The 21,686-nt window shown below is 42.7% G+C and overlaps 1 protein-coding gene across 4 annotated transcripts in view; it reads right to left on the bottom strand.

The window, feature by feature from the left end:
• Positions 1-10,757, bottom strand: part of ALG8 (ALG8 alpha-1,3-glucosyltransferase) — a 28,587-nt gene extending 17,830 nt beyond the window's left edge. The window contains exons 1-2 of one of the 4 annotated variants that reach the window (XM_082628353.1): positions 10,619-10,757; positions 6,028-6,106 (exon numbers count right to left, since the gene is read on the bottom strand). In XM_082628353.1, the coding sequence (XP_082484479.1) occupies positions 6,028-6,106; positions 10,619-10,713 (174 nt within the window). In that variant the 5' untranslated portion in view covers positions 10,714-10,757. The remainder of the gene's footprint in view (positions 1-6,027; positions 6,107-10,618) is intronic. The other 3 variants (XM_082628354.1, XM_082628352.1, XM_082628355.1) reach the window with 3 other exon arrangements.
• Positions 10,758-21,686: the final 10,929 nt, after the last annotated feature.

Raw genomic sequence — 21,686 nt, 5'->3', positions numbered from 1 at the left:
TGTACTTCACAAGAAGTTAATTTGAAAACTTTTAATAATAAACTTGGTTATGACATGGTTCTACTCATCTAAATATAAAAAGGGAGCTAAGGCATAACGAATGATTTACTAGCTTGAGTTCAAGTTCTGTCCCAGAGATTCAATTTCCCTATCTGTAAAATGAGATATTGTGAGGACTAAATAAGTTAATACATATGAAATACGTTTATAAACGAAAAAATGCTACACTGATGCTACTTATCTTTTGTTCCACTAGGTCATGAGATCCTTGAGAGCAGAAACCACCCTGTCATTTCTGTATCCTGAGCATTTAGTAAGTTCCTGATATATTATATAATCATTAGTTAAATGAATGAATGGTCACTAATGATTAAATGAAAATATAGATCATATGAAAAACATAAACTTTATATAAAAATATAAAGTATATATAAACTTTATGATGCTATATTTTGTTGTTTTGTTTCAGTTTCTGCATTCATACAAGGATGACAGTACCTACTTCATGGGTTATTAAATTTTACATATAGGGCTTCCCTGGTGGCGCAGTGGTTGGGAAGCCGCCTGCCAATGCAGGGGACACGGGTTTGGGCCCTGGTCCGAGAGGATCGCGCATGCCGCTGAGCAACTAAGCCCGTGCGCCACGGCTGCTGAGCCTGCGCTCTGGAGCCTGTGAGCCACGAATACCGAGGCTGAGTGCCACAACTACTCAAGCCCGTGCGCCTAGAGCCCGTGCTCCGCGGCAGGAGAGGCCACTGCGATGAGAAGCCCGCGCACCACAGTGAAGAGTAGCCCCCTATTCCCACAACTGGAGAAAGCCTGTGCGCAGCAATGAAGACCGAGTGCAGCCAAAAATAAATAAATAACTAGTAAAAAAATTACATATATATATATACACACACACAGAGTATTGAACCAGATATAAACTAGGTATCAGTAAACATTATTAATTGTTATCATTTAAAACATTATTACTATCCTCATAGCATGTCCCTAAAACTAAATCTGACCTTGCACCTAGAAGAGCTGAGACAGTAATAATCTCCCTACTCTGCATTTGTTGCTCTTTTCAATGGAAAACTCCTCTCCTTCTGGAAGTGCACTAAGGGTTCACTAGGTACTAACTGAGTGCCCACAGGGACTACTATTTAGGTTCTCTCTATAGTATAAAATGAGGCAAGAGAGACTCAAACTACTTATTAGCTCTTTGTTCATGATAAGGATGAATGAAAACTTTAGGTCTCAATAAGAGTAGCCTATTTACTCCCCCTGCAGGTATAAAATGCAAAGGCCAACCCAGAGGCTCTCTGTCTAGGGCACTCAGGCTATGAACCCACCCATTAAATTTTCCTTTATGAAAAGTTCCTTCTCTAATCCCAAATCTCCAATGTGGGGTGATGAGCCACTGAACTATGGAAAGAAAAATGAGAAATTCTATTTTTCACTCTTATCCTTCTTAATTTCTATTTTTAAAAGTATATTAATAGGGCTTTGCCTTTGTAATTTATAAAGACGTCTTGGGTAGTGAATGCTCAAAAATGATTTCTGGCTAGGGAATATATTTTTTTAAAAAGTTTAGAAATTACTGGTCCATATAATTTCAAGAAATTTAACATGACTCTAGACTTTATTAACATCTGTGGTTTCCAGCCACAGCCTCTATGTCAGAGCTCATTCTACCCTTAAAGAGCCATTTATTTTATTGGAAGTCTAAAAGATTTTCCTACTTTATTTTATTGACATATTTATTACTTTAAATAAAATAGGGAACAGAAAGCATGAAGTGCTGGGAGAAGGAACAGGTGCTGCCTGAGATGGTCATTTATCCAAAACAAAATGTCCCTGTCCTTCCCTTGCCATCCCCGACCCTACACCACTCAGGCACCCTCTGTTATGTTGGTCCTTCTCCCCACAAAGACTTCCCAAACCTAGCCCAGAAGGCCCTCCTGACCTCAGGGATTTCCAGCTGGGGCCATCATCTTACCTAAACAGCTTTTGGGCAGCCAGGAAAGCGATTAGCTAACATTTCCTCCCAAGTGAAGAGTTCTGTCACTTATATGTGGTAGAGCTGGGGCTCAAATCTGGGTCTCCGACTCCAAATCCATTAGCTCGGGAAGCTACCACAACAGAGCTCTTTCTTCAAGTCCAAAAACATCCAACCTCATTTTTACATATGAAGATGTAAAAATTAATAAACAGAAACCTCAATTAAGATAGAATCAGGAGGGCAGAAGGGGGAGGTCTCAGGCCCTAGGAGGACAGCAGAGCCCAACAGCAAGAAGAAAGTCTCTTCTTTCCTGCAAAGAGCTCAGACTGTCACAGCTCAGCCAATGAAAAGCCATGGACTCTGTTTACTCTAGTCCTCCCAACTTCCTTTTTCCCTCTTTGAAAGAATTCTCCTTCCCTCGCTATGCACTACGTGGGGACTAGCACATGACTCACTATGGTTGCAGACCCTGAATTGCTATTTTCTGCTGAACCTGAATAATCCCATTTTTGCTGGAGAAATAACTGGCAGTCTACTTGTTTTAGGTCAACAAAGATTCAAAACCATTGTGTTCATTCCACAAATATTTATTATGGGTCTTTTTAATGTCTTTCCCAACCAATCGACCAATCAATTTAATTTGAGGCCAGAACAGAAAGGTAGGCTAGAAGTCAAAGCTAAGAAGGGCTCTACAAAGCAATCCACTGCTCACATGTCCACTCTCCTTAGTATGGCAGAAAGACCTTCCAGACCTGAGGCATGTGCCTCTCCAGCCTTATATCCTACTGTGAACCTCGCACTTGAGTTTTGTTTCTTGTTGATTTCTTTTGCTGTTATTGCTGAGGAGGGGCAGGAAGAACAAAGAATTTTACCATTACTAGAATCTCTTTTACATAAACCTCTTCTATCTAAAACAAGCCAATAACAGGAGACAGCTCTGGCCTAAATACAGTTTTAGGAGTACTAAGATAACAGGTAATAGTGAAAGTTATAGGACTAAATGAGAGAACAGCCAGAAAGAATTATAGAATTAAAAGAAAAAGGGCAGGGCTTCCCTGGTGGCGCAGTGGTTGAGAGTCCACCTGCCGATGCAGGGGACACGGGTTCATGCCCCAGTTCGGGAAGATCCCACATGCCGCGGAGCGGCTGGGCCCATGAGCCATGGCTGCTGAGCCTGCGCGTCCGGAGCCTGTGCTCCGCAACGGGAGAGGCCACAACAGTGAGAGGCCCGCGTACAGCAAAAAAAAAAAAAAAAAAGAAAAAGGGCAGCAACTAACACAACAATGTAAAGCAATTATACTCCAATAAAGATGTTAAAAAAAAAAAAAGGAAAGAAAAAGGGACCACAAAGAGAGGCAGAGGGAACCAGCTTTTGAAAGAGTGTGTAGATGAAGAAGAGTGAGCAAAGGAGACTAAGAAGGGATAGTCAGAGAGCAGGGAGGAAATGGTGAGACAGGAGACTGCCTTTTCATTTACAGGCTGAAGGTCATTATATTAATAATGCTAAGTATTAATAACCTTTAATAATATTTAATGAGCACATTTGTTCTAAGTACTATGCTAACACACCACATACATTATATTCATTTCATCCTAATAATTATTTATTATCATTTAATAGTTGGGGATACGGAGGCTTTGAGAGGTCAAGTAGTTTGCCCACAGTTGCCCAGCATAGGTATTAAGTGGCAGAGCTGAAAGTCAAACCTAGGCAGTCTGAAATCACAGCCCAACCACTGGACAACTAGGCCACACAAGAAGTTTCCTCGCTGGTATGCATACAGGCAAATGGAAATACTTCACACTAAAGAAACTACTTAAAGTTCCTTAGCATTCTTATGAAATACTTGTAGTGTTATTATGTGAGAAGGAACTTGGTCAATTTTTCTCAAGCTTTTTCAGTGCAAAGGACTATTCTGACCTGACCAAAAAACCCAAAAAGCAACAACAAACTCACAGAAAACTTTACAGCTTGTCTTAAAAAAAATCTTCCTGACAGCAGAGTGCTGTTTTTGATCAAGTCATTTTTGAGCTGATGTCTGTTTTCCATGAAGTATCATATGCAAGTTAGTAACTCATACCAGAAATAAAAATACAGACATGGTTTTTGTAATAATAGAATAGAATGGTTTGTACATTACCAGACACCTACACAATCACATTTGATTATTCCTGTCCTCATAAATCACAAAATGTTAGGGAGAGACAGGATCTTAGAAATAATTCATTCCAAATCCTCATATGCCAGATGAGAAACAAAGGCTCAGAGAGATGAAATGTATTTTCTATGCTGATGCAGAGCCAGGTCTTGAATCCAATTTTCCCTCTTTCCCAATCCAATGTTCTTTCAAAAAGCATGTGGCAAATATTATAATTTCCCATGTATAATTTGGGAAACTCATTTTGAAGTAAAGGGGTTCCCTAATAGTTCCAGAGGGCAGAACTGAATGAAACTGACTCCTCCTAAAACCAAGTTCCCTTGCACAGTTTATGATTAACCTCTCTATCCAAAACTTTATTCCCTTTCTTGTCCCACCATGTTCTCCTCAGGAATTGAGGAGTGTCAAAGAAAAGGGGGGACTGAAACTGAGTAAGACCCTGTGGGGCCTACCCAGGTATAAGACCCTTCCTGTCCCCCACTTCTTGTTTGGCCTTCCAAAGAGCAAACTCAAGTAGTTAACGATTAGAACAACAGAGTCACAGGACTCCTAGTTCCTTCTGAATGAATATAGACAACAATTGGACTCATATCTTTGAGTTATTCTGCAGAAACTAAGACCCCTGCACTCAGTGGAGGATGGTGACTATATGCTGACCACAAGCACATAGACCCCAGACTGGAACCAGAAGGTTGATGATTAAGAATCCCAAAACAAGGACTTCCCTAGTGGCGCAGTGGTTAAGAATCCGTCTGCCAATGCAGGGGACACAGGTTTGATCCCTGGTCCGGGAACATCTCTGTGCGCCTGTGTGCCAAACTACTGAGCCTGTGCTCTCGAGCCCATGAGCCACAACTACTGAGCCAGCACGCCACAACTACTGAAGCCCATGCGCTTATAGCCCGTGCTCCGTGACAAGAGAAACCACCGCAACAAGAAAGCCCGCACACAGCAACGAAGACCCAAAGCAGCCAAAAAAAAAAAAAAAAAAAAAAAAAGATTCTCAAAACATCACCCTATGACCATACCACCAACCAATTAGAAAAATGTCCATGAGTTGATTGTGCACCCTGTGACCCTCACCCCTACTGTGGCCTTTAAAAACCCTTGCCTGAAAGCCATTGGCAAGTTCACAGTCATCAGCGATGGCAGCTGCCACCTGATGGTGAGCTGGCGAGCCCTGAGGGAACTCAGAAAGCAAAGAATACCTGCACCTAGCAGTCGTCAGACTGCAGCCACTCCCTACTGTGAGCCCTGAGGAAACTCAGGATGTGAAAATACAGGATACTGGCCCCAGATAGCTGAGGTGCATATCAAAGGAATGATTTCAGTGAGCCCAGACTCTTGCATCTTCCCATATACAGAAAAGCGCTAAATTCCTTAACTTGACATATCTGGTTTCTTTAATTAACAGTAATCTTTTGATGTTCCCGACTACCTGCCCTTTGTTGCAAAACTCCTATATATCCTGGCTCCTCCCTCGCCCCCTCGGAGCAGTTTCTCAGAGCTATCTGAAATGCTGTCTCCCAGGCTGCAGTCTTCATTTTGCCCCAAATAAAACTTAACTCACAACTCTGACGTTGTGCATTTTTTTAAGCCAACAAGGTCTGTTGAGCACTAGCTGCCTGTTCTCTTTGCCTGGCGCCCTGCAATAAACACTGTATTTTCCTTCACAATAACCCAGGATCAGTAGATCTGCTTTGTGCGTGCCAGGCAAGGGGACCAAAGTTCGGTTCGGTAACATGAGTAAAGACTACAATTTTAATAAAGATTTATTCAACCTATGATCACAGGGAAAACTGTTTGAATATCGATAATACTTACATGATTTCACACATCATCTTAAATAAAAACCCCAAAAAGGTGAAAATTAAAACTTACCTCATAATACCACTGTGATATTGGCAAACTGTGGGTGATAGCAAGCCAGTTTCGGTGCACTTCAAAATCTGTGGAATGGCTACTCAAAACAATCAGATGAATAAAATGAGATTTCATAACATTTATCAATCTCACATTTCTAAAATTATGCTTTTAAATGGACCAACACCCCCTACATAGTCACAGCTCACTATCCTATAAAGACACAAATAGGTGTTTTACATAATCCTGAAACACTCACTTACCTGGAGGCCAGACCTCCTTCTGGAAAAGGTGGGGAACCTATTCAGTAAGATGTTATGGAAAAACCGAAATGAACTTTTTGGCCAACCCAGTACTAAGTGAAAAGAGTCTCTGAGTCATCTAAAGCAGTGGTCCCCAACCTTTTTGGCACCAGGGACCGGTTTTGTGGAAAACAATTTTTCCACAGAGTGGGCAGGGTGGGGGGATGGTGTTGGGATGATTCAAGCACATTACATTTATTGTGCACTTTCCTTCAATTATTATTACATTGTAATATATAATGAGATAATTATTCAAATCACCATAATGCAGAATCAGTGGGAATCCTGAGCTTGTTTTTCCTGCAACTAGATGGTCCCATCTGGGGGTGATGCGAGACAGTGACAGCCAAAGTGTGTTGCTTATGTCTGGTCTACTCCATAAGATGCAGCTTAATTGTCACTTGCCACTCACTGATAGGGTTTTGATATGAGTCTGCAAGCAGTTGATTTATTATGGTCTCTGTGCAGTCAAACCTCTCTGCTAATGATAATCTGTATTTGCAGACACTCCCCAGAGCTAGCACCACCGCCTCAGCTCCACGTCACATCATCAGGCATTAGATTCTCATAAGGAGCGCACAACTTGGATCCCTCACATGTGCACCTCACAGTAGGGTGCTCCCATGAGAGTATAATGCTGCCACTGATCTGACAGGAGGCGGAGCTCAGGCAGTAATGCGAGTGATGGGGAGCGTCTGCTAATTGTCCATGGCCTGGGGGTTGGGGACCCCTGATCTAAAGGGCTGACCAAAAGCCCATACATTTTCTTAAGGGAGGCCCTCAGACTATTGCTCAGAGGTGACTTATTCTTGTTCACAAACAATTCTAATAAGATTCATTATCTGGCAAAGGCCTCACACAGAAGCTGGACCTTCAAGGATGAGCAGGAGTTCATCAGACAGAAAAGGTGGGAAAAGGCCCCAGCCCTGCCTTTCTCATGTCTCCAAATTCTGTTTACTGGTCCCCCTCTCACTATATATAAATATATCCAAGTATGTCCCCTATATATAGGGGAGGAAAATTGTTTTCCCTTCAACTCTTCCAGGTTCTGTGGCTGGTCTAAGAATTAAATTGACCTAAGACAGAATAACAGGAGGAAAAAAAAGACAATTTAAATTACATACATATGTACAGGAGCCCCAGAAGATATAAGATGAGACTCAAAAGGTGGCCAGGTGATTGAGGCTTATCTACCATCATGAGAGCTAAGGAGAGGGGTAGGGGTCTGGGGCTTCAAAGAAGGGGGAAGGCAACTCTTGGGAAGGTGAGAAGAGAATGTTTGGCAAACAAAGGTTGCTCTGCCTTGTAGCTAAGTCTCTCAGATGAAAAAGTGATCTCTGGTAATAGTTACTTTCCAGGTACAGGCCTCCTTCCTAATGTAAATTTCCCTTGAAAGTAACTTTTACTGTTTTCAGAGCTTCTCCTATGTCTGCAGTTCCTCAAGATAATAAGTCCCGAAAAATCCTTACACCAAAGAGGCATATTTTGGGGTGGCATATTCTGGTGCCCTTCACTCCTCTTTAGCAGGACTTTATTTTTCTGTTTATTACTCTGCTTTACTTCCCCTTCACATCTTACACAGCACCTGATATGTGGATGGGCTCAATACATTCTTGTTGAATTAACCACTCACCAAAGTCAACAATGAGTTCCACAGCAAAACCTGATTTACCTTTTCTAATGTTTTATACAACATTTCCACTGTGACAACTCTCTCGTGAGTTTCTTAGCCAACCCCTTCTATGTCTCTTTCATGGCTTCCCATTCCAATACTCATCAAGCAAATGTTGATGTTCTTTCAGGTTCAGTTCTTGGTCTTCTTATGCAGCTTACTCTGCTCTGCACAATCTTATTCACATTTATTGCTTCCACTAAGAACTGTGTAATGATGACTCCCGAATCACAGTATACAACCTTGGTCTCTTTCCTGAGTTCTAGAAGAGAGACATCTCCAACTTCCTGCTGACAACGTCACCTGAATTTCCTACAGATTTCTCAAAATCACAATTCACAGCTGATCTTATGACCTAGCAATTACATTTCTAGGTATACACTTGTAGGGGAGCAAAATCTGGCAACGCAAAATGTGTCTTTTTGGCATGAGGATTGATTTAAGCTGATTATTTTTAAGAAACAGAAGACTCAGGAAGTCTTTCTTTTTACCTCCCTCTTAGCTGCCTAAAGAATTTATATAAAGGGCTTGTTCCCAGAATAGAGCTATCACCCCTGATATCTGCAAAGAATATGGGCTACATGTGATGAGGGAAACTCACCAGAACCTAGAGATCAGAGTCCACTCTTGTCTCTTCATGGCCCAGCAAACATTTATATGTGAATTGCCTTTCTCCCCTTTGAAGTCCCAAATTACTACCCCCAACATCCTCTTTTGTCTTTAGCTGAAGATGGTATTTAAGGTGAGGGGCTTCAGCCATTTTGGTGAGTTACTCCATTTTCCCGAGTCTCTCCCATGTACATGTTATTAAAATTTGTTTGATGATTTTCTCCTGTTCATCTGTCTCATGTCAATTGAATTCTTAGACCAGCCAGAACCTGGCTAGAAAGGTAGAGAAAAATGTCTTCCACCCCAACATACTCAATAGAAACACATACATATGTTCAAGAAAAGACATGTACTGGGTCTATCTTCAGACCTACAATTATATGTCAGAGACCTTTCCGGACACCCAATCTAAAGTAAGTCCCCTTGTTAGTTGCCTTATAGGATCCCATTCTTTCCTTTCATAACACTTAAGACAGCATTGTTATGTAATTACATATTTGTGTTGATTTATTTCTGGGACTGTTACCTTCACTAAACTATACCCTTTATAGGGTTAGGGATCATGTCCATTTTGTCTTCCCCTCTAGTACCTTGCCACAGTACCTGGTTCATAATAAATCAGTTAGTAAACATTTTGGTGAATACTTTTGCATTTATCCTGTAGCTTCCCTCTCACATCCCAGGGGTTTCCTGTTTGAGAAGCAGAGCATTAACTACAACTACATACATTCTTAATCCTGGATCAACAGCAGTATTCAAAATAACAACCCTGAAGACACAGTTCTAGGCTGAAGTAACTAAAGCAAGGAACATCACCTTATATCCACGGTTTAAAAAAAAAATTCCCTTTCATTTTGATTTGAAAGGAATTTCCCACATTTTAGAAGGATTTTTCCAATTTGCTTTTAAAAGAGAAAGATGTTTCTTATTTGTTTTCAGTTCTGCAGAAAGTTCAACTGACCAACGCCTTCTTTTCCCAAGTTCCTGTAAGTCATTTTGCTGAACCTACAATATACACTTCATTGCTTATATACACATCAGTATGGATTTACATTCTATACATACAGCTCTTCCATACCCAACGAGAGGTCACCAAGAACTTGAACCAAAGGATACCAATAAACCAAACACTAAACTGGGAAGGGAGCAAAGGAATGAGGGGAAAAGTCAAGGGAGAGGAAATAGGAAGGATGAACAGATGTGGAAGCCAATATTAATAATATTAATAAATACAGAGTACCCATTGTATACACATTACCACTGAGTGGTAGTGGGATTCCATGCTTTCAGTCTTGGGTCTGCATCCATTTGTCACACAGTAGTCTAACCCTGTGTGACCTGACTACTGCCTACCTCATCCTGTGTCACTCTCCTCCTCCCTTACTGCTCTTCAGCCACAAGGCTCACTTTCTGTTCCTGGAATGCTCTCAGTTCTTTCCTACCACAGGGCCTTTACACTTACTCTTTCCTATGCCTGAACTACTTTTCACATTGCTTATTCTTTTTCATCCTTCAGCTTTCAACTCAAACATCACCTCCTAAAAGAGGAGAGTAAAGCCTTGCCCGGTAGCCACTCTCTACCTCTTTTACAGACCTCATCGTAATCTGAAACTTTCCTGTTTGTCTATCTGGCCCCACCAACTTTCCCAGAAATGTCTTTCTCAAATGCCTCTCCAGGACTTAGAACAGTGCCTAGCACAGGAAGCAGCTGATAAATACTGTACTGGCTGAATGAATGCTGGAGGTGGGTGTTGTTTATCTGCATGTTAAGGAAGAGGACCTTAAGGTCAGAAACATTAAAGTCAGACAGTGCCAGCCCTGACCCCAGCCATCAGGGCTATGATCTAGTGCACAGGTGAAATAACACTCAAAGGGCGGAGTGGGAAGCATAGCAAAGGGGTAGCAGCGACCACATGACTTCAAGTTCCCTTTCCTCCTCTCACCCAGCGGCATCCACGCTTCTCTCTCCCGCCCTGACCGACCGCGGGGCCTCCCCGCCCAGCCCCGGGCCGTGCGGGTCCCTTACTAGGTGGGGATGAGAAGGCATTTGAGAAGAGTCACCCCGAGCGCCAAAGCCGAAAACCAACTGCTACCACCGGTCGCAGCTCCGAGCGCCGCCATTGCTACGGCGCCACCCGCTTTCAATCAACTTGACCCGCCTCCGCGCTCCCGCGCATGCGGGGAAGGCCCTCTGAGGCGGCACCCGGGAGCTGCGCGCATGCGCTCAGCCGCTCAGCTGCTCAGCCAGCGGAAAGCCAGGGATGGAGTATTTAAACCTCCCGCTCCGGGTTCTTTCTCCGCTCCGCCTCAGTCTCCGCCAGGGAGGGCCACCCTGAGTCTGCCCGGTTTGTACGGCGACAAGTTTCACGTGCTACTTTATGCTTTGATTCAAATAGTTGCTGGGCGTCTGCTCTGGGTGTTGATTTTGCCTATTGTTGGGGTACCTGGTGAGAGAAAACTATTTTTTTCCTGGAGACGTTCACATATTAATGGAGGAGACAGAATTATAATCCCAGAGTAACAGTAGATAAAAGTACCTGAGGATACTGGAGGCGCCTAATCCAGACACCTGGAGTATTAGCTCCAGGCAGAGAATGGCCTGGGCAAAGGTACAGATGGGAAAACATTCTGTGCTTCTAGAACTCTGAGCTGGGCTCTGGGAAAGTACCTGCCTGAGGGGAACCCACTGTGGAGGCAGGCTAGAGCCTAGTGCTTCTTCTGTCTCTACACTTGGGGGATCTTGTTAAAGTTCAGATTCTCATGCATTAGGTCTAACAAAGTCCTACATGGTGTGGATACTGCTGATACCTGGGCCGTAAGAGCCGAGGCAGAAGGAATGGAGTTAGTCTTGTCACCCTCATGTACTGTCTGATTTTGCACAAATGACTAGTCTTTCTTTTCTTTTTTTTAAAAAATATGCATCGGGGTACTGTTTATTTACAATGTTGTGTTAGTTTCTGCTGTACAGCAAAGTGAATCAGTTATACATATACATATATACACTCTTTTTTAGATGCTTTTCCCATATAGATCATTACGGAGTATTGAGTAGAGTTCCCTGTGCTATACAGTAGATCCTTATTAGTTATCTATTTTATACATAGTAGTGTGTAAATATCAGTCCCAACCTCCCAATATATCCCTCCCCCCAGTGACTAATCTTTCTAACCCTATTTTCCTTTTTTGTAAATAGGAGGTTAAAAATGGTGTCTGCCTCATAAAATGGTTGTGAGGATTAAATGAGGACACTTATAAATTGCTTGATATGATGCCAGGACAGAATAAATGTTCAATAAAAAATGTTTCAGAGAAGTTAAGTACCTTGCTGAAAGATAAACATCAGGTAGGTGACAGTGTCACTCTCCTCAGATGAGTTTATGCCCTCCTGCAATTTCAAATGCCACCCACATGAATATGACATTCAAATTTATATCTCAGGGGCTTCCCTTCTGGGCAGTGGTTGAGAATCCACCTGCCAATGCAGGGGACACAGGTTCGAGCCCTGGTCCATGGAGATCCCACATGCCGCGGAGCAACTAAGCCCGTGAGCCACAACTACTGAGTCTATGCTCTAGAGCCTGAAAGCCACAACTACTGAGCCCAAGTGCCACAACTACTGAAGCCCACGCACTTAGAGCCCGTGCTCTGCAACAAGAGAAGCCACCGCAATGAGAAGCCCACACACCACAACGAAGAGTAGCCCCTGCTCGCCGCAACTAAAGCCCGCACCCAGCAACGAAGACCCAACACAGCCAAAAATAAATTAATTAAAAAAAATTTGTATCTCAAGCCTAGCCCTTTTCTTTCACCTCCAGACCATTATATCCAACTACCTACCTGCCATCTCTTAGTTGTGTTTTTTATTTTTGTTTTTTTTGTGGTACGCGGGCCTCTCACTGTTGTGGCCTCTCCCGTTGCGGAGCACAGGCTCCAGACGCGCAGGCTCAGCGGCCATGGCTCACGGGCCCAGCCGCTCCGTGGCATGTGGGATCTTCCTGGACCGGGGCACGAACCCGCATCCCCTGCGTCAGCGGGCGGACCCTCAAACACTGCGCCGCCAGGGAAGCCCTCTTAGATGTTTTAAAGGCACCTTGCATTAGCTTCCTAGGCTGCTGTAACAAATTATCACAAACTTAAAACAACACAAACTTATTCTCTTACAGTTCTGGATATCAGAAGTCTAAAATCAGTCTCACTAGGCTAAAGTCAAGATATCATAAGGGTTGGTGCCTTCTGGAGGTTCTGAGGGGAGAATCTATTTTCTTTTTCAGCCTTTAGAAGTTGCCTGCATTCCTTGGCCCCTTCCTTGCATCACTCTAACCTCTTGCTTCTACTGCCACATCTATTACTTTTCTAGAATCAAATCTCCCTTGCTTCCCTCAAATAAGGACACCTGTGAATGCGTCTAGGGCCCTCCCATCTCAAAGTATTTAACTTAATCACATCTGCAATGTCCCTTTTGCCATATAAGGTAATATTCACAGGTTCCAGTGTTTAGGACACAAATATCTTTGGAGGCCATTATTCAGTTTACCACACACCTCAAACTCAATATATCTAAAACTGAACTCATGATCTTTCAGTATTATCCTCTCAGAGAATGACACCAACCAACCATTCAGTTGTTCACCTCCCCTGCCCTGCACCTGAAAACTCACTGTGAACTTACTAACTCAATACCCATTCCCAATCCCCTTTTTCACTTCTTCTAAAGAGTCTAGAAAAGTTAAAACAGTTGATCTTCCAGCTTCCCTGGCAGCTAGGTGTGGCCTGATGACAGCTCTGTCTAGTAGGACTTAGAAGCCTGCTGGGGGGTTTCTGGGAAAGGGTTTCCTTTCCTGATAAAAGAGGCAGTTGTTATGGATTTTGCTCCTTTTTTCATTCTTCCTGCCTTGGACTTGGTCATGAGGCGTGGAAGGCACATCTTGCTGGCCCTGACATCACTGCACTGCTAAACAAATCCCTCCTACCTCCAGAATTCTTATCTTCTTATTATCTGAGGAAACACATACACACATCATCTTCATCCTTATGTATTTGAGCCACCGTTGGTCATTGTCTGCTCCTTGCAGCTAAAGTATTTCTAACTGCTATTGCCAAGTCCTGTCTATTTGACTTCCTTAATCCTCTCACATTCATCCACTCTTCTCCACCCCCTATTCTCTTCTCTAGCCTAACTGATTTGCTTTCAGCTTCTGGTACATGCCACGTTCCCTCCTGTCACTGCACCTTTATACATTCTTTCCCTCTATTTGGAATGTTCTTCCTTCTTGTTAAAAAACAGAATTCAACTGAATAAGCCTTAAAGATCTTCTTGGTTTTATTCAATGATTTATGAATCAAGCAGCATCCAATCTAGCAGACAGAGAGGAACTCTGAAGAGCTGTATGGAAAAGATGACTTTTATAGGCAGAGGGGAGCAAGAACAAAGAAGTTATGCTAGGCAAAAAAGCAGATTGGTTATTGCAAGTTTACTTTCCCTATAGGGGATGCCAGGGGTTTTTAGGGCAGATTACTCAGCTAATGCTGATAAGGTGATTCCTGATTTTCTGGTTTAAGATTCCATTTCTGGGAGGACAAAACTGTAATTGAGTCAAGTCTCAGTTTGGTGGTGTGGAGCTTAGCATAAGTGATTCTATTTTGGGCCTGTTGTCTTGTTTTTAACATCTCCCTAGGCTAGTTACCTCTCCATTCTTTAGCTCTCAGATCAAGCACCACCTTCGCAGGAAATCTTCCCTGACCTCCCTTTGTGCACCTGTCAGCTGAGTGCAATCACACATTTATTTGTGTGATTATCTAATTCCCCATTAGGAATTCATGCCATGAGTGCAGGGACCTTGTCTGTTTTTACTCACTATTGTAGCAGCAGAACTGGCACAGCAGCTGGTACAACATATGCACTCAGTATTTGTTGAATGGCATGAATGTCTGGAACATGATTCCAACCCATGTCTTTCCTACCCGTGAGTCCCTGCTTTTTTCCCTCACAGTACACCACCCAGAATGAGTAGATTTCAAACCTGGGGAGATATTGTGCCATTTTTCCAACTGCATTTGCTCCCTTTGTGTCTCTGTGTTGCATTTTGGTATTCTTGCAATATCTCAAACTTTTTCATTATATTTGTTATGGTGATCTTTGATGTTACTGTTGGGGAGAGGGAAATTTCCCCCTCTACCCTTCTTGAGTTTTTGCGGCTGGACTAATAATAAAGTTGACACAAGACAGATTAACAGAAGAAAAATAAATTTTGACTCATGCACATGGAAGTCCCATAGAAATGGGACCTAAGAAGTAGCCATACAGGAAGCTTTCATGTTTTTTAGACAAAGAATAAATTTGTGAGGAATTGACAGGACTAGGAAACTTAGGTCTTGGGTGCCCAATTAATGAAGAATCTAAACAGAGCTTGGGCTTGGGTTAGTAAATTAAAGAAGTAACAAGGTTTATTTATATAGGCTTCTGGGTCCCGAATTTCCTATCTTTGGCAGTAAGGGTGTCCTTCTACCTCCAGATGCAGGGGTGCACCTTTCACATGAGAGATTTCTTTCCTGCTTTCAGGGAGACTGCAGGGAGAATCAGTGTCCCTCTTGCACTGGCTATTTCTTAAGTAACTTTAATTCAAAATAATCAATATACCATTGAGGCATATTTTGGGGTGGCCTACCTTGGGCTCCAACATTACTATTGTAATTGTTTTGGGGTGCCACGAGCCACGCCCAAAGAAGATGGCGAACTTAATGGATAAATGTTGTGTGTGTTCTGACTGCATCACCAACTGGCCGTTGCCCTGTCTCTCTCCTATTCCCTGAGACACAACAGTATTGAAATTAGGCCAATTAATAACACTGCAATGGTCTCTGAGTGTGCAAGTGAAAGGACGAGTCACACAACTCTCGCTTTAAATCAAAAGTTAGAAATGATGAAACTTAGTGAGGTGGGCATGTCGAGGTAGGCCTCTTGCACCAAACAGTTAGTCACATTGTAAATGCAAAGGAAAAGTTCTTGAAGGAAATCAAAAGTGCTACTCCAACGAACACACGAATGATAAGAAAGCAAAACAGCCTTATTGCTGATATGGAGAAAGTTTTAGTGGTCTGGATAGAAAATTAAACCAGCCACAACATTCCCTTAAGCCAAAGCATAATCCAGAGCAAGGTTCTAACTCTCTTCAATTCCATGAAGACTGAGAGAGGCAAGGAAGCTGCAGAAGAAGCGTTTGAAGTTAGCAGAGGTTGGTCCATGAGGTTTAAGGAAAGAAGCCATCCCCATAACATAAAAGAGCAAGGTGAAACAGCATGTGCTGATGTAGGAGCTGCAGCAAGTTATCCAGAAGATTTAGCTGAGATAATTAATAAAGGTGGCTATACTAAACAGCAGATTTTCAAAGTAGACAAAACAGCCTTATATTGGAAGAAGTTGCCATATAGGACTTCCATAGCTAGAGAGGAGAAGTCAATGCCTGGCTTCAAAACTTCAAAGGACAAGCTGACTCTCTTGCTAAGGGTTAATGCAGCTGGTTACTTTAAGTTGAAGTCAGTGCTCATTTACCATTCCAAAAATCCTAGGGCCCTTAAGAATTATGCTAAATCTACTCTGCCCATGCTCTATAAATGGAAAAATAAAGCCTGGATGACAGCACATCTGTTGACAACATGGTTTACTGACTATTTTAAGCACACTGTAGAGTCATACTGCTCAGAAAAAAAGATTCCTTTCAAAATATGACTGCTCATTGACAACACACCTGGTCACCTGTGAGGTCTGATGGAGATCTACAACGAGATTAATATTTTTCATGTCTGCTAACACAACATCCATTTTGTAGCCCATGGATCAGGGAGTAACTGACTTTCAAATCTTATTATTTAAGAAATACATTTTGTAAGGCTATAACTGCCACAGACAGTGATTCCTCTGATGGATCTGGGCCAATTCAATTGAAAACCTTCTGGAAACTATTCACCATTGTAGATGCCATTAAGAACATTCTTCTTTAAAGATTATTTTATTATTTATTTATTTATTTGGCCGTACTGGGTCTTAGTTGCGGCACGCGGGATCTTTTTTTTTTTACTTATGGCATGCGAGATCTTTAATTGTGGCACGCAGGATCTTTTAGTTGTGGCATGTGGGATCCAGTTCTCTGACCAGCGATGGAACCGGGGCCCCCCATATTGGGAGTGTGGGGTCTTAACCACTGGACCACCAAGGAAGTCCCAAGAACATTCTTAATTCATGGGAAGAAGTCAAAATATTAACATTAACAGGAGTCTGGAAGAAGTTGATTCCAACCCTTGTGGATGACTTTGAGGGGTTCAAGACTTCAGGGGAGAAAGTAACTGCAGATGTGGTGGAAATAGCAAGAGAACTAGAATTAAAAGTGGAGCCTGAAGATGCGACTGAATTGCTGCAATCTCATCATAAGACTTTATTGGATGAGGAGTTGCTTCTTATGGATGAGCAAAGAAAGTGGTTTCTTGAGCTGGAATCTACTGGTGTTGATGCTGTGAAGATTGCTGAAGTGACAACAAAAGATTTAGAATACAGTAGTACATAAACTTAGTTGATAAAGCAGCAGCAGGGTTTGAGAGGATTAACTTCCCTTTTGAAAGAAGTTCTACTGTGGGTCAAATGCTATCAAACAGCGTTGCACGCCTCAGAGAAATTGTTTGTGAAAGGAAGAGTCAATCGATGCAACAAATTTTATTGTTTTATTTTAAGAAATTGCCACGGCTACCCCAACCTTCAGTAACTACCACCCTGACCAGTCAGCAGCCATTAACATCAAGGCAAAACCTCCATCAGCAAGAAGATTATGACCTGCTAAAGGCTCAGGTGATGGTTAGCATTTTTTAGCAATAAGGTATTTTAAAATTAAGGCATGTACATCATTTTTTTAGACATATTACTGTTGCACAATTAATAGACTACAGTATAGGGTAAAGATAACTTTTTTTTTTTTGGCTGCATCAGGTCTTATTTGGGGCACACAGGCTCTTCAGTGTGGCACGCAGGCTTCTCTCTAGTTGTGGTGTGGGTTTCTCTCTAGTTGTGGCATGCAGGTTTTTTTTCTCTCTCTAGTTGTGGTGCGTGGGTTCCAGAGTGCATGGGCTCTGTAGTTTGTGGCACGTGGGCTTTCTCGTTGAGGCACATGAGCTCAGTAATTGTGGCACGTGGGCTTAGTTGCCCCGCGGCATGTGGGATCTTAGTTCCCCAATCAGGGATCGAACCCATGTCCCCTGCATTGGAATGAGGATTCTTTACTACTGGACAACCAGGGAGGTCCCAAGATAACTTTTATATGCACTGGGAGACCAATAATTCATGGGATTGCTTTATTCCAATATTCATTTTATTGTGGTAGTCTGGAACTGAACCTGAATATTTTCGAAGTATGCCTGTACTTCCTCAGTTGTGACTTATATTCTTACCTTGTAAACCAGATGGGAAATTCTGCTTCTTTCCTGGTTTCCAGGCAAATCTGCTCACACACAGTATTTATGAATACAGAAGACTTTCTTGAAAAGCTGCAGGTCACACAGCAAATCCTTTAAAATCCTTAGGAGTCAGTCTGGCCCTCCTCAGTCCTCTTTGGCTCCTTGGCCACGTGGTGTCCCTCCTTTGTTCTTTCCTTGTGTAGTACCAGTCTTCCCATTTCTCTGGTCTTCCCTTACTCTCTGAAGCAAGAAACCTCTTCCACATGCAGAGCAGTTTCAGGGCACTTTCTGCTCTTGGCCTCTTCTTCTACCCAAGAGCTTATCAAGGTTTTTTCCCAAACAAAGCCAACTCCTTTTCAAAGAGGGATTCTGGGGCCAGCATTTGAGATAATCATTTCCCATTCCTGTGCCTAATTATATGTTTATGAATGTTTCACCCATGGGTCTGAATCAGGTCTTACATGGTTTGTTTTGTTTACCCAGCTTCCTGCACTGAGCCCTCAATACCATTTGTAGAATAAGTGAATTGATGATTGAGAGAATGATTGATTGAAAAAACTGAATCAAAGAATGAATAGGTTGATGTTAATTTGATCTGATGGTTCCCAGGGATCTTTGCTATGCAAAAGAAAGGGGCTGACTGAGGGTCTAGCCCTAATTCTAGTCCCAGTTCTGCCTCTAACTTGCTGTGTATCCACAGGCTCTCACATTTTCTTTCTGTACTTTGGCTGTAAAATGAGAGGTGGCTCCTAGTTATTCCTTTCTGTTCTATCAACCACACCTCATTCTTATCCCCACGTGATACCTGAAGCTTCACCGTGGGGACCTAGTTGGCCTGCTGGGTAACTTATTATTAAAACCCACCTGCCTGGCTAAGAAGTGCTTTCAAAGCAGAGGGCCCACCTGGCATTGTTTTAGCCCATGCTTCTTATTCAACAATACCTGATTTTACCACCTACACTTTCCTCATCCTCCTCTAATGCCTTAGTTAAGCTGGATGTTGAATGAACTCCCTTTCATCCCTTCCCAACTTTATGTATTAAATCCCATCAGCCTTTTCCTAAGCCCAGCCCTCAAGCATAAGGGCTATGTGTATGCACTTCCTTAACCAGGTTTATTGTCTCTGGAATTTCCTGAAACTTTCTATAGGATTTCTGAAGGAAGTAGAGACCCCATGTGGTATTTTTGGCAAGGTTGTGGTTTTAGCTGCTTTTTCACTGGGGCAACTCAAGATGAGTCCTCAGAGGCAAGTGTTTGTGAGAACTGACCAGTTTTCATTCATTCCTAGATCATTTATATCACTAAGCCACTGTGCCAGCAACTCATATTTTAATTTTAGTGTCAAAGAACATCCAATATTACCTTTCACATGGTATATTTTATTAGTGGTGCTGTAATAGGGAAGAACAAAATTTGACTCCATGTTGGATCTGTTTCTTTTACCTTAACCTTTGCTTTCTGTTTTTATTTATTTATTTATTTATTTTACTATAATCACTAAAAGGATGTTGTCTATAGCTATTAGACAACATACATAATGGTCTCCCTTGGGGAATCCTGCCCCTCTGCCTGAATGTTAAACTAAAGTGCTTTTGTTCGGCTCACAGGGAAACATTCTGACCCTGCCCACCTGTGAACAGCTGCAAGAAAGAAGAAATTAATACATCCCCTCCCTGAGGCTGGCCAAACCAGGAGATGTTTTGCAAGACTTATGGCCTTTTTATTTTACTTCCTCACCTCCTCCCCCTCTCTGTTCTATAAAAGAAACTAGCATCCAGACCCTGATAAATGGTACTCTAGGACATTAGTCCGCCATCTTCTCAGATGCTCGGCTTTCTGAACAAAGTCCCTATTCCTTGCCTCGACACCTCATCTCCCCATTTATTAGCCTGTCATGTAGTGAGCAGAGCGAGCTTGGACTCAGTAACAAATTTAGCTTAGCCAGCCAGGAGTCTTGCTGTTCCTGGCTAGCCAGCCCCGATCAGGCAGTTTCGGGGCAAGGCCCTAGTAGCTGCTGGGACCATTTGTTTTAAGGATCTTCCCTTCAAAAAATTCCTTGAAGTGGCACTGGCCACCCCAGAGCTCGGCATTTGGAGCAAGGAATTGACAAACTTCTGCAAGTCGACAGACTCAATCTTTGTAGGGTAAGTCGCTCCAGTGTGTACAACCAGGAACAAATTCCCCCTTCAATTTGTTTTGCATTTGGTTGGTGTACCCTGTTGGAGAGGGGAATTGTTGTTGGACTCTGCCTGATTTGGAAACCAGTTCGTTGGCTTCTGTTTTGTGTGCATCGATGTTGGAATTTGTTTGCGCTTTTTGTGTTGGAATTTGTTTGCATCTCTTGTGTTTTGGTGTTATCAAACTTATAAAAATGGGAAATACTTCATCTATCTCGAAGGAAAGCCCTTTGGGGTGTATATTAGATAAATGGGCAAAACATAGCCGTGAGCCTATGACTAAGAAAGAGATGAGATTCCATACGTAGAAGCGTTTATACTATTGCATCAGGAGGAAAAGAAGTCAGAGGGCTGCCATCTTATGGTGCAGCAGTCTGAAAGAAAACCCAAGGGGGAACCTGTTCTACAAGGGGGAGAGGGAGAAAATGAGAGTGGGGACATGTTACTTCAAAACTTAAACCCCCCTCCGGCCTATCCAGCTCCCCCACTGGCCGAACACGCTGCACCAACAGTTGTTCCAACTACCCCCCCATGTCGCCAGCATATTCATTCCTTTTACCGCCTCCTGTTTCCCCTACCCGTGGAGTTGAACAGAAATTTCTATGTTAACCCCCGGGGCACAGGGACCTGGTTTAGTATCACCATCTAAGACCTGACAGGGCACCCAATTTGGACTGGGAGCCACTTCCACAGCAGGGCAATTTCCCTTGTGCCAATATCCTGTAGGAGGCCTTAATGCAAATGGCCAACCAGCTGGGTTTCTATGGATACACAATTCATTCTTGACTTCGGATTTGCTTAACTGGAAAAACCATAACCCTGCTTACTAAGAGGACCCATTCCATTTGACTGAACTTTTCACCTCTATATTTGCCACTCACCATCCCACTTGGGCGTACATTCACACTCTTATGAATATAATGCTTACTGGGGTTGAAAGGAGGAAGGGCTTTGGGAAAAAGATTGCCCTAGACTAAAGAATAAGAAGGAGAATAATAGAAGGAACACAGGAGCCTCTCATATAAGAAAGAGAGGAACACTCTGCTAATGAATGAAGAGGCCAGGAGACTCCCTTGGGCTTGAAGCGTCTGATTCTAATTTCCCCACAGGAGCCCCAGGTAACTATGACAGTGGGGAACAAATCGATTGACTTTCTAATAGATATGGGTGCCACATATTCTGTAGTAAATACCAAGGTGGCACAGAAAATGCCTCTCTAACCTGGTCATGGGAGTTTCTGGAGAAATACCATCTCTAGCATGCTAATTAGGGGACCCCACCCTTAAACATAGGTTCTTATATATGCCAGAGTGTCCAATCCCCCTTTTGGGACAAGATATCCTTTGTAAATTAAATGCTAAAGTAACTTTTTTGCCAGAACAGCTTGACATCAGGGTCCCACTGGAGCATGCTTTAATGGCACTAACGGAAACCCAAGAAAAGGAGAAAGAGCTCTTTCCCCCTGAGGTCTATGAAAAG

This window comes from Mesoplodon mirus (genome assembly GCF_964341445.2).
Source record: "Mesoplodon mirus genome assembly, chromosome: 7".
Classification (NCBI taxonomy): Eukaryota; Metazoa; Chordata; class Mammalia; order Artiodactyla; family Ziphiidae; genus Mesoplodon; species Mesoplodon mirus.
This window is presented reverse-complemented; position numbering and strand designations above follow the sequence as displayed.